The sequence below is a fragment of the Podarcis vaucheri genome (genome assembly GCF_965113315.1).
Source record: "Podarcis vaucheri genome assembly, chromosome: 11".
Taxonomy (NCBI): Eukaryota; Metazoa; Chordata; class Lepidosauria; order Squamata; family Lacertidae; genus Podarcis; species Podarcis vaucheri.
In genome coordinates, this window is record NC_138749.1 from 51,098,798 (window position 1) to 51,115,978 (window position 17,181).

Consider the following 17,181-nt stretch of genomic DNA (forward strand, 5'->3'; position numbering starts at 1 on the left):
CATTCTATGGCTTTTTAAATGTGTGTGTGGGAAACTGGGTTATTGGTTTGTTTTATTGTGTATGGCATTTTGTACTCCCATTTTGTATTTTTCTGTTGTGAACTGCCCTGGGATCTTCAGTTGAAGGGTATACAAGTTTAGTAGTAGTAGTAGTAATAATAATAATAATAATAATTAATAATTAGTATTCTGGATAAGCCAAGGGCATTTATAAGCCTAGTCCATGTCTTGGGTTGTGTAAAGTTAATCAGAAATTAACCCCATTCAGGAACACACTCCCCGACTCCAAAATTTGGACACCTCCTCAAGTAACTATCAGATGAAACTGGGGGAATATCAGATGATCCTGGAGGAATATCAAAGGTAGGACAAAAAGAAAATAGGCATCACATCTTTGTTCCTAGAATTTACTAGCTGAAGAGGTACTTCCTAACGCAGGTGTCATTTCTGCATATGGATTCTTACTGATATTCCCAAAATAAATTGTTTTAACATCCAGTTAGGCTGATAACCATATTTTCAGGTAGCAATAAATGAATGAAATGGGTGGTGGGGTTTTGCTTAATATCCCAAAAGCTTTTTGCAGTGGGTAACGCAGATTCTCTCAAGTGCTTATCTAGGCAAATTCTCTATGCTGTTAATAACTGATAAAGAGATTTAATCCTCTGTCTAATCTTTCATGTTATTAAATGGCTTAATTGCACTTTAAAGATTCAGCACCTATAGCCAATTTTGTATATATTTGTGTGTATATAAATCTTAGGATTTTTCCTCTTGTCCAGTGAGCAGTTCTGGATACTGGCACTGGACCTCTTTCTCTACTTTAGATAACTGTATCTAATCTGTCTATTTATTCGCTTCTAGAAATACCAATCCAAATACATAAGCGTGGTATTGTTCTCCAAACAATTTCCCAAGCCTCTGTTCCTCATCCCCTTCTAACTATTTACCAGTACATGAGAGGACCTGCCCTTTTAACCGCATGACAACTAAGGCTTCATGGGAATCTTTGCCAAGGGACTTAAATAACATTTTTAAGCCTCTCCACACTTTGTTTTGTTTACAACCAAAGACCACAAAACAAAGCCCCATTTAGAACTCGGTAATGGAGCATGCATTAAAATGCAAGCCAAATGAATATAGCCATTCATTTCACTACAGTTAGCGAAAAGGACAATATTTCAGATGAAACAGGAAGTTTGTTGAACATCTATCAAATGGTCTCTACACCAATTAAGTAGATAAGATCTGTCTTATCAGTAAAGAAAGAAAGCTGCTTTTAAAGATGACACCACCCGTAAGCCATGCCGGCTTAGCAAAAAGCCACAAGATGCTATTTGCAAACCGTAATAATTGCTCTGGTTTACCTTTTCCCTTTGGAGGCAGAGCAGCTGCATGGGAGAAAGATGGATGGTCCCTTCCTCTTAGGAAATGACCTAATAGCAATTCTGAGGCCCAGTAGGTTTGGTAAAGAAAGTGTAAATGGTTCTCTTGGCAAGCTGAAGGTTGATATTTGGTGGTGGGGAACCTCTGGCACTTAGTGCAGTGTGAAAAGAAAGCAGCTGTTTGAAATAATTGGCTTTACTCCCAAGAAGCTGGTGTCTCTCAGGTGGTTAAAGAACACAGCTGAAACCTGACTGCATGAATGGAGAGAGAGAAAGGCAGCTGTGGCTCCCTTTCCCGCACAAAAAGCAATTTCCTCTTCTCCTCACAAGGTGTGCCATTTGAATGGGACAGAATGACTGCACTTAGGCCCTGTTTTTTCCCAGAGAAAAAGAAAATGGAAGAGAAAGGCAGTTCTTCTGTTCTCCTGAGCAAGCAACTCTCCCTGCTTATGAAGTGCAGGATAGGAGAGATTAATGGCCGCCCTGAGGCTGGTTTTTACCCCCTCAGGTAAAAGCAAAATGGAAGAGAGGTGTGGCAGTGTTTTTTTTGTGAGTAAGCCGCGCCACTGATGAGGGGCAGGATCGGAGTGCGGCAAGGACTGGATGGCATCCTTGAGCCTGGTCTTGAGGTAAGAACAAAATGGAGAGGGGTGGCAACTTCCAGGTTCCCTCGTCTCTTGAGGCGGCTGCCGCTCCTCCCTCTCTCAAAATAAAAAGTGGGGCTGTTGCTCTCTGTTTGACAATGGGATAAGAAAGGAAAAGGGCATGCATTTGGCAAGCTGCCTTTTGTTGCAGTTAGCTTGCTTCCTGCAGCTACAACTTGTATACGCAGGGGTTTTTTTGCAGCCGGAACTCAGTTCCGGTACCACAATGGTGGGCACCATTGCCCTTCTAAGAGAACAAGTCTGGCAGGTGTTCATTGTGAGGTGTTTGATTTTTGGCAAGTTTCCTAAAAGATAGGTGAAAACCTTCACTTTTCGAGATTTTGCAAGCTCAACAACTTTGCCAGAAGCAGCTCAGTTGTCTCTGAATTTGAAATGTGGCATAACCCTAACCTTGTACTTTCCAAAATAACAGAAAAGGCACAAGGCTGGTGATAATTTTATTCCTCTTAGCCTCTGCCTTCCTGCTTATGTAGTTCTCTCCTGTACCCACCATTATGAATGGCACGGGTGCAAAGAAATTGTATCGCCAGTACACTGTCCTCAGCATTAGGAAACAGAACCAGACAGTAGTATGGAGGCAGGAGTTTGACAGAATAGCAGTAAAACATTATTAATTTGCAGGTCATTGAGTGCCACCTTGTGGCCGGATAGAATATTCTAGAAGGGAAAAGGCTATTAAAGAAATCTAGCGGTGGTGGTGGTAGTAGTAGTAGTAGTAGTAGTAGTAGTAGTAGTAGTAGTAGTAGTTTATTATTTATACCCCGCCCATCTGGCTGGGTTTCCCCAGCCACTCTGGGCGGCCCCAATTGAGCGTTAAAAACAATACAGGATTAAATATTAAAAACTTCCCTAAACAGGGCTGCCTTCAGATGTCTTTTAAAAATAGGATAGCTGCTTATTTCCTTGACATCTGATGGGAAGGCGTTCCAAAGGGCAAGAGCCACTACCGAGAAGGCCCTAATCCGTTCCGGAGGTCCGGTTGTAAACCAAAACAGGTTGTAAACCAAGGTGCACTTTTGCCAATGGGGCCTCCAAAAAATAATAATAATGGGTTGTAATCCCCCCCCAATGGGTTGTAATCCAAAAAAGGGGGGACACACTTCCGGGTTTGGCATGGTTGTGATCCAAAATGGTTGCAAACCAAGGTACCACTGTATTTGGGGAGGGCAAATACAAATTATTTTGGGGGGACTTGGTGCTCCTATTTGCTTTGCTGGGACTCTGAAGGAGGCAGAAGTGGGGTGGGGTGTCATGAACTGTTTTATTTGGAGGAGGGAGGCACTGAGAAAGGGAGGCACTGCAAACTCCAAAGCCCCAGTCTCTGTTCAGAAGCATCCCCCCCTCACTTTCCTGTCTCCTTCCCTCATTTCACCTTCTGCTTCCTCATGCAAAACTCAGAATAACTGGGAGGAGCTTGAAAGGTACCGTGTTATTCCTATGTACGCAACTCGCCATCCCCGAAAAATATCCTAACCTCTCTTCCCCGCCCCGCAAAAGATGATCAAGTCACAGTTCTTCATAGCTCCTGTTGATTGTTTCTCTTGAAGTTGTGTCGACTCATTGTGCTTTGCAAGTTGGGAGCAGCAAGACAATTGAAAGCAGTTTTGCTGGCCACGTTTTTTTTTTGTGGGGGGTAGAGTTGACACACGCACACAATGTGGCTTGTTTATTTACTTTTTAAAAACTCGACTCATTTTGACATTTTGAAACAAAACGGGCAGATCTGTTTGCTAGAAGCAACGGTGCAATGAGTGTGCTTAAATTGACTGCCAAGGAAATAATTGAATGATACATTGCTGTATTGACTCTCTTAATATTAATTTGTTCAGTAGCTGTTATACCTCCCAACAACCTCGTGATTAAATGTAGGTATCAGGGATATAAAAAAATATTAGTTTCATTTGTTTGAGTTTCCTGTCTTTTTTCAGTTGGTTGAAAGTGCATGTGATTAACAGTTACCTGTATATTTCTTTCAGTGTTTTCTTAAAAGAAAACACTGGAAGAAGGATACAGGCAACTGTTTATCACATAGGATAAACTTATGAAAACCCAATAACTGAGATACATTCTTCTATCTCTTTGATAACAATAGGGCATAAAGGAAAACAAAGCAGTGCAGTATTCCTTTGATCAGTATGGAAAGAGGAAATAAGAACTGAAAAGAACATTTTTCCTTCCCCAGAAGTGTTCTAAGCCAATGTCCTTCCTGTCACTAATCAAGATGGGAAGACAGAAGAGCTCAAAGCCTATTATTTGTACATCAAAATTACTAATCCTATATAATTCCACATTGGGGTTTTCTTCGTCAGTAGCTGGGGTGTGTTTGGGATAATTATTGTCTGTTGCCAGGTTAATGGGTGTCTTACTGAAAGGCGAATGGAGTGGCTGTGCAGCTGTGGCACATTCCTCAAGGTTAGGGGTGTCTGGCCACGAAAACAATTGGAATTGGAATGCCTTGTGTCTGTTTTGAAGTGAACAAACATTTAAATTGTGAAACTTTGATACACACAAATGTCTTCAAGTGCAACTACTACTACTTATTTTTTTATTATTATTATTTATACCCCACCCATTTGGCTGGGTTTCCCCAGCCACTCTAGGCGGCTCCCAACAGAATATTAAAAACACGATAAAACATCAAACATGAAAAACCTCCTGATACAGGGCTGCCTTCAGATGTCTCCTAAAAGTCAGATAGTTGTTTATTTCCTTGACAACTGATGGGAGGGCGTTTCACAGGGCAGGTGCCACTATCGAGAAAGCCCTCCGCCTAGTTCCCTGTAACCTCACTTCTCGCAGTGAGAGAACCGCCAGAAGGCCCTCGGAGCTGGACCTCAGTGTCTGGACTGAACGATGGGGGTGGAGATGCTCCTTCAGGTGTATTGGGCTGAGGCCATTTAGGGTTTTAAAGGTCAGCACCAACACTTTGAATTGTGCTCGGAAATGTACTGGGAGCCAATGTGGGTCTTTCAGGACCGGTGTTATGTGGTCTCGGTGGCCACTCCCAGTCACCAGTCTAGCTGCCACATTCTGGATTCTAAATCCCAATTTGATTCCCACCATTCTCTTATATTATTCTGGGGAGGGAAATATGCCTCTATAGTTGATTTATATAGGGATGATATTAATCCGTTCGTTGCTATATTTTCTTCTACTATTTTTTTGCCCGTATGACTTTAATTGTCTAGTGGCTTCAGTTTTAATCTTAAGAGTTTATTAGAAATCCCCTTAGTTGGTATGCTAATAGCCACGGTATCTGAATGTTTCCCAGTTGGGTTTGTATCTCATTAATGGTAAGCGGCGTTCCATTTTTGTAAAAATATTTCAGGTTGTATAATTGTTTTTCTTTCCACCCTTCTATGTTAAAGATTTTATATTTATTTGTAGGTCATTTATAGGTTTTATATTTATTTGTAAAGATTGGGTAAAATGTTTTGGCATTATGAGTGATGTGCCTGGGACAAAGAGATTTGCCCATATTGTCCAAATTTTAAAAGTTGTGTAAGTAAATGGGTTTTTGAATCTGTGTAGGAAATTTAGTTTATCTTTTAAAAGAGGTATTATTTTCATAAGAATACTGTCTATTTCCACATTCTCCAGCTTATTCCATTGGATTCCCTCATTACCAGACATTAGGTCTATGATATTGCTTAGTTGACACGCATTATAATAAATGTTTAAGTTTGGAAGTCCCCATCCTCCAACAGTTGGGTGCTGATACAGCAGGGATTTTTTAAATGTGTGTTCTATTTGATTGAAATACAAATGTATTAATTTTTCTTTGCCAATTGGACATGTGGGCTGGTGGGATCCACACTGGTAGGGTTTTGAATAAAAATAATAACTTCGGAACAATATCATTTTGGTTGTGGCCAGTCGGTCCATAATAGTTTCATTTCCCCCCAGCACCGCCTATCTATGTTTATTGTTTTCCATACTTTGCCATAATTTGTCTGATATAACAAAGAGACTGCTCAGAGATAGTTTCCATATTCTGTGACAGGTCTAGGTGGTTGTTTTTTTATTATTACTTCTAGGCTGAGCCCTAGTTAAGTCATAAAGGAGATGGCAGACTAAGGAAGGAGAACTTGCTTAAAACATGAAGCGGTATTTATTTTACCAACTATTTTTGTGACACTTTCCAAGGGGTTAGCTGTTTTCATTTGTCTTTAAGATGCCACAAGACTCTTTACTGTTGTTTTTTTTGTGTGTGAATATTGGCTAAGTGGATTTTTTGTGTGGAAGGAAAACTGCTTTTCTGCTGTAATTTGTTTGCAATGAAGGTGGAGTCAGTGCTTACAGAGGTGCTGGTGCGTTCATCTGTTTGGGAGATATGCCCTCAATCTGTAAACCCTTCTGAATTCTCAGAGCCAAACTACACTTTATGTTAGATAATCTGATGAGATGTGAGCTTGTTTTCAATGGCTGCAGTATGGCAGGCTCCAGTCAGGACTGAGACTGCAGCATTGAGTAATGGTGGATTAAATCGTCCCTCCACACTGGGGACCTAGTTAAAATTGTGCCTCTAAGCCCAGGGGTCAGCAAATGTTTTCAGCAGGGGGCCGGTCCACTGTCCCTCAGACCTTGTGGGGGGGGGCATACTATATTTGGGGGGGGTGAATGAATTCCTATGCACACTGGGAAGAATGGGGCATGGGAAGGGCATTTGTAATAAAATAAAATAAAGTAGTGGGCATTAAAGCAGGGTGGGGAAGGACCAACAGGCAAGCTTACCCACCCGCCACCCCCCAACACACACACACACAGACCCACAATCGCCCCACGGAGAAAAGAGCAGCAAGTTCAATATGCAGAGCACGGCCATGGCGAAGCAGGGATGGTGGCTCCAGAGAAGCAGCATGGGAGGGGGAGCTGGAAGAAGAGGTGGGGGGGCAAGTAGTCCTTCCCACCCCCCAGCTGACTTCTCGGTTTGCCGTGTGCCTCATTCGCTGAAGGGCTGGCGGTGGTGGCGCAAAACAGGCTTCCTCCCCGCCTTGAGAAAGAGGGCACTGCGCTTACCTTCCCAGGGGCTGCCACTGCCACCACCACCACCGCTGTTTCTTCTCATGAAGCGGGTGGGCAAAGCAAGCTCATCTGCTCCGCTCTCATACGAGCACCAGGGCGGCAACGGCAACGGGAGGAAGAGGCTGAGCGGCAGTGGCTCTGCCAATCAAACGCGACTGAGGTAAACCAGGCACGGCGTTTGATTGGCAGAGCCGCTGCCACTCAGCCTCTTCCGCCCGTCGCCATCGCTGGGAGTCTTGGCTTCGCAGCAGGTTCTTAAATGGCCAGGCAGGCTGCATCTAGGATCCAGGCAGGCCTTATCCAGCCCAGGGGCCATAGTTTGCCGACCCCTGCTCTAAGCTATTCAGCACAGGAGAGGTCTTGCTGAATCATGGACTGACTACCTAATAATGACCAGCAAAGGGCAGGCGAATTGGCTGAAACAGGGAATTAAACTAACAAAACGGGACTGTAGCCAAGTGAGTTGTACTGAAGGGTATTCTCACTGAATTTGATGGAACTTGGCTGATTGTGTCCATTAATTTCAGTGGGTGTACTCTATGCTGTCTAATCCATGGTAGGAAAAGAAGCTTAGGTAGGAACGGCTTTGTAAAAGAATAGAAGGGTCTCTTTTCCTCTGGAAAGAGCAGAACTGATGATGAAGAAATGCATTGACTCAAATGTTCTCAAGTGCAGCCTCCTGTCTTTTGTGGTCTGCCTCCTGCTGGCTTGTGGGCTTCCCAATGGTGTTTGGCTGATCACTGTGAGAATAGGATGTTGGAATCAATGGGCCTGTGGTGTGATGCTGCAGTGGTATACAGATACACAAGGGAGAAATGTAATTCTTCAAATGCAATATTCAAAACTATTGAACATTGGCTTTTTAAATAACATAGCACCAGGGACATTTCCTGCACAGCCCCACTAAAGGTGAGAATTGTGGGGAAAGCTGCTGATATTTTTTTTAGTAGGTCAGAAATTCTTTGCATGATGAGGAAAGAGATCTGGATACTTTCATTATTCCCCTTCAGTTAGTAGGCATTTTTCTCCAAATGCCTGGACAAAGCAAGGCAGTTACCAGAAAATAGGTTTTATTGCAGGAAAGGTGGTGTTGTATTAGTACAAAGGCTTACAAAACAATACCCCCTTTTCTCAAAACAAAAATTGTAATTTACAATGTTTTCTTACTTCCATAAAGAAAATACAAAGTGAATGCAGTGTGTGTAACGTGTTGCTAATCTTTGGTCAGCACAGGTAGATGCCTGGAAAAAACCCACATTTGGCATGTGCTTTGGGTTGTTTCAGATGTGAGGTCCTTTTACATTGCATATTACAGGTACCAGCTGTCATTTGTTAGCACCATGGTGACATACACTTATTAAAACATAATGGCACAACATTTTTTAAAAAATACTAAAAGTAAACTAAATGCCAACTTGTTGTACAAAAGTAATTCTTATAAAATAGGCTATGATAAAATGAGGCATATTGTGTATAACTACAGTATTAATGAAAACTCTTAATTGGTTTCAAATATGCATTTTTTCTTTCTTTTTTCTGTGCAGCATGAATAGTGTACACATATGGCAGCCCTGAAGCAGCTCAGTCATATTTATTTCAGCATTAATCCAAGCCAGCACCATACAGAATGAGGCATCAGGTGTTCCCTTCTAAGAATATAAGGTTTGTTTTCAGCTGCCCACGGTAATGCAAGTATGTAGAGCACCTTGAGTTTGTGGTGAATGAGGTGTTGTGTGACATTGAGGTTATCAGGAGAAAATACAGTACGGTTTGGCCTGCAATTGGTACCACAAGCAGTCCAGGTATTTTGCTACAGTGGTTGAGTGCCACCTTCCATTATTAGTAATTTCTGAAATGGAATCTAGTCCTCAGGGCAGTAACATAAGCATTAGTATTGAGGCTTATGGTTTCTGAAATTCTGATCACAGTCACTGATGATAAGGCATGGCTTAAATACCCTACTTGGAGGGGAAGGATGTTTTGACCCTCCGGAAATGTAATACAGTGCTCATTCGCCTTCATGATATTTTAAAGAACTGCCTTTATGCTTTGTGGGATGACTGGCACAATAGTGAAAGGACACTTTTTGGGGGGAGGAGAATCTCTTGGTTTCTCTTTTTTGAAAAGAAGAACCTCTTACCTGTAATAGTTCAAATTCATAAAATCTCAAGGAAAAACAGGTGTGTTTTCCTTTTTTTGTGTTAACGTAGTTTGCTAAATTCTCATATATTACTGCATTAAAAATAAATAAAATCTCTATTTTTTAATTTAGGAACTATAGCAAAATACCCAACGTGCTAGACTGCTAATAGGAAAAAAGTAGCTCACATTTTGTGCCATATGCTGACCTCTTGAGCACCAGTATACTTTAAACTGAGGTTATATGGAAGTTACAGTAACCATGATTGGCATTGTAGTCAAAAGCTTTGGCCACGGTAAAGTCAAAGGGCCGTTCTGCAGTCTTGGACAGGATGGAAGGACTCAGAGGTTTCTGTCCTTGGTAGTTTTTGGTACTTTTGAAAAAGTCATTGTCTCTCTTTAAAGCTTTCAGAAAGCGAAGTATGTTCAGATGTATAAGTGCATGAATGGAAGTGAATCATTCATGAAGTGGAGCGAAGGCGTGGAGGTTTTAGTAGAGTTCAATCCAGAGCCTCATTTTAAGAGCTTCTCCAAGCTCTCCTAGGAGGTAGTTGTCCTCATTGCTTTCTTCCAGTTTCTTTAGCTCATTCTTTTTGTAGAGAGGGACGCTAGCAATTTCCAGTGCGTAAGTGCCGGCGATTGCCTTTTTCTTGGCAATCTGAAGGTAACTCAGCCCATCCTTCTGGTGTATCCGGAAGATGTTATTATGATTACCAAAGGAAATCAGATAGCGGATGTGGTTTGTCAGGGGCTGAATTGCAGGAATGAGATCTAGGATGTGTTCTTTATTGCTGAGCCCAGACACATTGAATCTCATCTTCAGCGGGTGGTCAATGTCCAAACTTTCCAAACTGATCTATAAAAGAGAAGTGAAAATGAAAGTATAGGCAAACCCCATGATCTGTCTTGTTTATACCGTTCTTACAGCTGTTAATTGGTCCAATTTACCAAGTTTGCTGATCACACTAAATTGTTCAGGGTTGTTACAACAGAAGGAGATTGCAAAGAGACCTCACAGGACCTCTCTGAACTGAGTGATTGAACTGCATTTGCGATTTTGCTGCCCAGTGAAAACAGAAAACTGATACTGTAATGCCGTTACAGAAATCTCTGGTGCATTTGGAATTCTGTGTACAGTTCTGGTTGCCATATCGCAAAAAAGGATGGTGTGGAATTGGAAAAGGTTCAGAACAGGGTGACCAAAATAATCAAGGGGGAGAGCAGCTCCTCCATGAGGGTATGTTATAACATTTGGGACTTTTGTTAAGAGAAAAGGCAAGAAAGAGGTGCCATGACAGAAGTTTATAAAATTATGCATGGCATGGAGAAAGTGGCTAGAAAAGGGTTTTTCATGAAGGACAAGGCTTTCAATGGCTACTAGCAATGAGAAAGGTTATTCTCTGCCTCCATACTTGGAAGTTTTATGCTTCTGAATCCCAGTTGCTGGAAACCACAGAAGGGGAGAGTGCCCTTCTGCTCAGCTCCTGTTTGCAGGTTTCCCACAAGTGTTTGGTTGGCTACTGTGAGAACAGGACGCTGGTCTAGGTGGGCATTGGCCAGATCCACCAGGCGGCTCTTATGTTTTTACCACCTCTCTGGTTATTGCATGTCAAATAGGCAGGCACTGGCTTATACCAGGAAGCTGCATTTCAAGAGGCTGGCTATACAAATTGGGGCGTTTGCCACAGTTACAGCTAGGGGTGACCTTTACAGACAAATACAAATATGAGCACCTGTGCAATACAGTGGTACCTCGGGTTAAGTACTTAATTCGTTCTGGAGGTCCGTTTTTAACCTGAAGCACCACTTTAGCTAATGGGACCTCCTGCTGCTGCCGCGCCGCTGAAGCACGATTTCCTGAAGCGAAGTTCTTAACCTGAGGTACTATTTCTGGGTTAGCGGAGTCTGTAACCTGAAGCATATGTAACCCGAGGTACCAATGTATAGAGATTAGTTTGAGTAAAGCTATACAACGTGGTAGAGCCTAAGAAATGTTCATGAACATTCTTTATCACGGCAGTTGATGGAACAGGGAAGGGTGGTCCAGTATGGAGCCCAAGGGCTGCATGCTGCCCTCAGAAACACTTGACACCCGCTGCCCAGCCCTTGTGCTGCCTTCCCAAAACCAGGTTAAATGTGGTGCTGGGATTTGGGAAGGAGGGTCTTAGATTGCTCCCATATCCTTCCCTAGGCCTACTTAGTGCTGACCCAGCTTTGGGAAGGAAGCAAGATGGCTCTAGGTCCTGGTCAGATTCTCATACCTCCTTCCCAAAGCCTGGTGCCTTTCTTAGCCACCCATGAGAAGACAGCACTGGGGCTCACCCGGTGCACGCCAAAGCAGTGTACAGCTCATGGATTCTGTGTTAAACTACTCTTGCAGCTCACTTGGTGTGAAAAGCCCTCGGATAACATAACCAACAAATTCCAACCCTTCCCCCAGTTTGATAGGAAAAAGCTAGCTACCTCAATTGGCCAAATCTATTCAACTTAGTTTAGGAACATAAAGTGTAAACTAGTTTAACTCTACAGTTCTTACTTACCTCATTCAGCTCAGTTTGATTGAGACTTCTTTTCTTCCTGCTATCTTTTTTGGAGTAGCCATTAATCTTACACTCGTAACATGCTTCAGGAGACAAAGCATTCTCTTCATCCCCATCTAAGGGCAGATACTGGCCTTTATTAAACCCCATACCTGAGACACAGTGCCTGTGGGAAGAATATAGCAATTTTAATACTTGAAAATCTAAACCATCATGTGACATTTCCACTTCCTCAGTATGGAATCATGGCAAACCATATACTACTGAAAACATTCTTAAAATTTGGTTTCTGTTTTGAACATAAACAAGCGGTCTTTGAAGAAAGGTGAAAATGACACTCTGAGGTGAGACACAGGGCATTTTTGCAGTATTATACCTGGCTATTTCTGCAGCAATCTTCTGGCAGTGGCAGAAGAGAAAATATTATCTCTAGGTTTGGGCACAATGCATTTAATCCTTGGCTAGTCCACGTTAGTTCACTGAGGAAGAAAACAGGCTCTATCCAGGATATCAAAAGTACTACAAAACTGTTCTGCTGTATAAAGTGAAGAGAGTAGCCACACTTTTAATATTGCCTAATATGGGGCTTGATGGTGGACAGGCCTTGGTGGGTGCTAAGACAAGTTTGATAAGAAAAGCAGAATGGAGCCAGCTGACTTTATAACTGGTTGGCAGAATTGCTAGAAGGTCCCTGGCAGGAATCAGCATTCAGATTTAAGAAAAAGCTGCTTGCTGGTGGGATGGACCAGGAGGACCATTGCTGCTTACCAGAACAGGTAAGGGTTGTGGAACCAATCCAACACTCCTACCAGTGCATTTGCACTCCGCTGACCTCTCTGCTGCGTTGCCTTCTTCATCCCAGTGAGCATCACTAAACAACCTGCTGGGAAGCTAGTGTTGTAGCTTTGCCCCAACTGGCAAGAAGTATCTGGATTTTAAGACTTGTTGGGAGTGATGTAGCTGGACACCTAGGCCTGTGTCTTTGTAAAGGAGCAGAAGATCTCAGTTGCCCTGTAGTGTCTCTTATTGCTGACTCTCTAAAGGCTGTCCTAATCTCCCAGCCACTTCAGAAAGGAAAGTGTGAAAATTATGCTTCTTGTTCTCATATAATCAATCAGAAATAGTGCGTTGATAAAATACTAGATAACTAGAACACATTTGCTAACAATTTGGGCTACCTGGGCCTTCTAGAAGATTAGCATTATAATAAAACATAGATGCTGGCTTGTGGGAATCACCAGCAAATACTCACCCTTGCCCAACTCTGTAATATCCAGGTGGGCAACCACAAAGATAACCGCCTTCTGTGTTGGAGCAACCGTAATTGCAAGGGTTCTTAGTGGATGAACATTCATTTACATCATGGCATGCAGCTGAGAACTGATCAAAGGAAAATCCAGAGGGGCAGGCACATTTGTAGCTTCCAAGAGTGTTGTAGCATGAAGCTGAACCACAAATACTAGGATTTGAGCATTCATTTTCATCTGTTGGACAAATGATAACATTTTTATTTTTTTTAAGGTATACAGAATTTATTAACAGGACAATAGTAGTAAAACAGTAATATAAACAGGTTCTCAATTTCAGATTTTAAAGATTGGAACAGGAAAGTGCTCGTCGTTTTAAATAGCTACAAGATAAAACATACTTCAGTACGGTAGTGGGGTAAATATCTCACCAGCAGTGTGAGAGGGCAAACCCCATCTATTGTGCTTTCTTTGACTCTTCCCACCATAATTATTGTTTTGCTCTCCCTCAGCACCTACAAATGCATAGTTCCTTGAATGCAGACTATAGCTAAAGGTGTTCTTTGGCAACACAGAGCTGTTTCCATTAGCTGGCTGCAATCCTATAATCTATGCCTCATTAGTGCCACCTACTGATCTCTGCTGACCTGCTGTTTAGTTTCTTTGTCAGAGTTCTGAAAACTTAAATGTTGAATTTGAGATTTTGGAATGATCTGCTTGTGAAGTTTTGTTTTCTTACCCACACATTGATTCCACTGATAATGCTGAACATATCCTTGTGGGCAGCCACATCTGTAGCCACCAAGAATGTTTTGGCAGCCATGTTGACACCTGTGGTTTCCTTCACACTCGTCCACATCTGTAAAGAAATAATGCGGTAGATATAAGAAGAAAAGGGAGAGTTGCAATTCTATACAGACTTACCTTACAAGTTCCATCAGTGGGACTTATTTTTAAGCAAGTATGCAATAGGAATGTGCCTTAACAAAATTTCTTCATAGAAAATTGGAGTTGGTAGTAACCCTTTTGACCAACCCTTTACACCCTCACTGGGAAGATTCTAAATCTTCTCCAAGAAATACAATCCCCTGGATTTTTAAGGATACCTGTTCCAATATCTCAAACAATCATTATACAGTCACATAACTGCTAAAGTTCCAGTGTCTTATTGACTTATTCTTGCAGCTAGGAGGTGTTTACTGATGACATTTTAATGGATATTTGAACATTTCATTCTTCTTTTCTTACATTAGATATGCTCACTGCCTTCATAATTTCCTTAAGTGTTTAAAGTATTTACCACCTTCATTGTCCTTTGAAACATCTCTAGTTTGTTCTTACTTTTCTTAAAATGTTGTGACCAGAACAGGGCACAGTAATCCAGCTGCATTCTAAGTAGCACAGGGTAAAATACTATCTCCTGTGTTCCACTTCAGCTGCAAAAGGCCCTTCAAATTCTAAATTGCATTTAGAGGCTTGGATCTGAAAGTGCCCTTCCACGAACAAGAAACCTCTTCTGCTTCGAGAAGGGCTGTTAGCAACTTAGTGGAAGAGCTTTGTGTGAGAAAAGTGCACTGAAATCCAGATATGATCTTCTGTTTATGCAAGTCTGTTTCCTATCTGCTGCCCCCACTTCCAAATTTTTAACTAGGTATGATTTAAATCTCTTACATGTGTGCATAACAAGCACTAATGGCTGGAATGGGAACCGTTCCCCACTGTAAAACTACTTTAAATCCTCAAGCCTTGATTAACAAATCAAATCTTGCTTTCCAATGGGGAACTTTTTGCGATACACACACTGCAATGCAATCCCAGATACCTGATTATACAAAGCCTTCCGCTAGTGCTTGTACAGAAGTTAACTGAAAAGAGCCAATAACTGAAAGCATTTAACTCAGGTTCTTTGGACCCAACCCAGAATCTGAGATCTGGTGCATACATCGAATAGTGAGATTTAATCATTACTGAAAACACGACAGTGGCAAACGTATGAAAAGATATCACAGTGATTGCTTTAAAATTCTTGCTTCAAAGAATTGCTTAAAAATGTTTGCTTAGAAATATTCACCCAGCTACTTAGAACTAATAGAGCAAAAGGTATAACTAATGGAATACTTATGCTGCTGTCTCATTAGACTCAACTAGCTGCCTAAGGTAAGGCATTCAGATTTTGAATGTTGTGTTGCAATGAAGTCCCATAATAAACCTGTCTATGCTCTTACAAATTTATAGTATAAGCTCAGTATGTAATATTATGTAAATAGGACTATGATCTTACACCTTCTGCAAATATATCATCTACAAATAACTTTCAATGTTCAGATTTTACCATCACAGTTTAATCCAGTTGAGTCTAGAGAGAAACCTCTCTGGCATTCACAGGTGAAACTTCCAGGAGTATTCTGACAGATTCCTTTTGATCCACAAAGTGAAGGCTGTGATCCACATTCATTGTTATCTAAAAAGTTATTCATTCTTATGAATCAGATTGAAAAAAGAGATCTAATACAAATATAGAAGTATATGGCAATGGATATATACATGCTTGAAACTTGCACATTTCTATAGCTATCAACATAGCACATGGTGTTGACTAGGGGTTCGGAATATGATAGATTGTGGGAATTATCTGCACCCACAGTGCTACTGCCAGATGCAAACTAAATAGGGGGTTCTCTTTTGAAAATATTTCATTCCACATCATTAACTTTGATTTAAATCCGCAAGGTGTGTGCTAAAGGTCAAAGAAGATTATGGACATTTGATATGCCAATAAAAAATACTTTTGAATGTAGTTTTAAGCAACTGTAACTTCAAGTCAGCTTTTAATAATGCTTTACTCCTTTGTCTCTGTGTGGTTACATTTACATTGTAATATTCAGCAACTGCATAAAAATCCTCAGTGAGTGCTTTTTTCATTTCTTCTGACATTTTTCTTTATCTACATGAACTTCTAAGTAGTGCAGTGATGACAAATATCTTTATACAGTTGGGTTGTTGTTGTTGTTTAAAAAATAATAATTCTACACAGATCAGATAAAAAATCAGGCAATTAATGTGACTTGTTTTTATGAACGAAAATTCAATGTTTCAGTTGAACTTACCAATACAAGCCGTATGATGTTGTGTGAAACCCGGTGGACATTTACATGTGAACCCTCCCAAGGTATTGACACAAAGGAACTGGCAGTTGTGCTGCTTAGTTTGACATTCATCAAGATCTAAAAGTGAAAAAGAGGTAAAATGTATTATGTTCAAAATGAAAGCAGAATAGTTATTTACTAACAAATTATGTACATAACAGTCAGGAAAATTATGATTTCCTCTTAGTTACAAGGCTCTTTTACATGCTTACCCCATGCTTGGCTTGAACGGTTGAAGTATAATTCTATAATTAAGAAGCAAAGCAGAGCTGGCTGCCTTTACCCAACTTGTCAAGACCCTACCTCTGTTTTAGTCAGTCTCAGATACACCTGGACAGTTTTGTGCCTCTGTTCCTTCTAGGGAGCACTGCCCAAGCCGCCTCTGCCTGCAGCAGAAGCATGTAAAGGCTCTTGCAATATACAATTGAACATACTGGGTCAAACTACAGAGCCAGTGTGGTGTAGTGGTTAAGAGCGGTAGTCTCGTAATCTGGTGAACCGGGTTCGCGTCTCCGCTCCTCCACCTGCAGCTGCTGGGTGACCTTGGGCCAGTCACACTTCTTTGAAGTCTCTCAGCCCCACTCACCTCACAGAGTGTTTGTTGTGGGGGAGGAAGGGAAAGGAGAATGTTAGCCACTTTGAGACTCCTTAAAGGGAGTGAAAGGCGGGATATCAAATCCAAACTCCTCCTCCTCTTCTTCTTCTTTTATACAAAAAACAAGCAAAAGCCTTGGTCTAGCAGGCCATTTTTATTCTAAAGGAAAAGCAGCAGTGGGGAACGTACTCCCAGTCCAGACTGGGACGCCACATCCAATTTGCTGCCAAAAATTCAAGTATTACACAAGAAGGATTTAACAAATAAAAGCAACCCATCAAAGCACTCAGCCACTAACCTCTACAGGTTTTTCCATCTTCTTGCAGGATATAGCCACGCGGGCAAGAACACTGGTAACTTCCTTCACTGTTCTTGCAGATAAAGTTGCATGGTTTGGGAGACTGGGAGCATTCATCAAGATCTAAGTAGGATAATGAAC

General features: G+C 41.5%; 1 protein-coding gene across 2 annotated transcripts in view; it reads right to left on the minus strand.

Moving 5' to 3' along the window:
• Positions 1–8,128: 8,128 nt before the first annotated feature.
• FBN2 (fibrillin 2) overlaps positions 8,129–17,181 on the minus strand; it is a 140,752-nt gene continuing 131,699 nt past the window's right edge. For both annotated transcript variants that reach the window (XM_082191530.1, XM_082191531.1), the window contains 7 exons: positions 17,041–17,163; positions 16,109–16,225; positions 15,334–15,462; positions 13,741–13,860; positions 13,007–13,238; positions 11,755–11,920; positions 8,129–10,070 (listed from right to left, as the gene is read on the minus strand). In XM_082191530.1, coding sequence (XP_082047656.1) covers positions 9,705–10,070; positions 11,755–11,920; positions 13,007–13,238; positions 13,741–13,860; positions 15,334–15,462; positions 16,109–16,225; positions 17,041–17,163 — 1,253 coding nt within the window. In that variant the 3' untranslated portion in view covers positions 8,129–9,704. The remainder of the gene's footprint in view (positions 10,071–11,754; positions 11,921–13,006; positions 13,239–13,740; positions 13,861–15,333; positions 15,463–16,108; positions 16,226–17,040; positions 17,164–17,181) is intronic.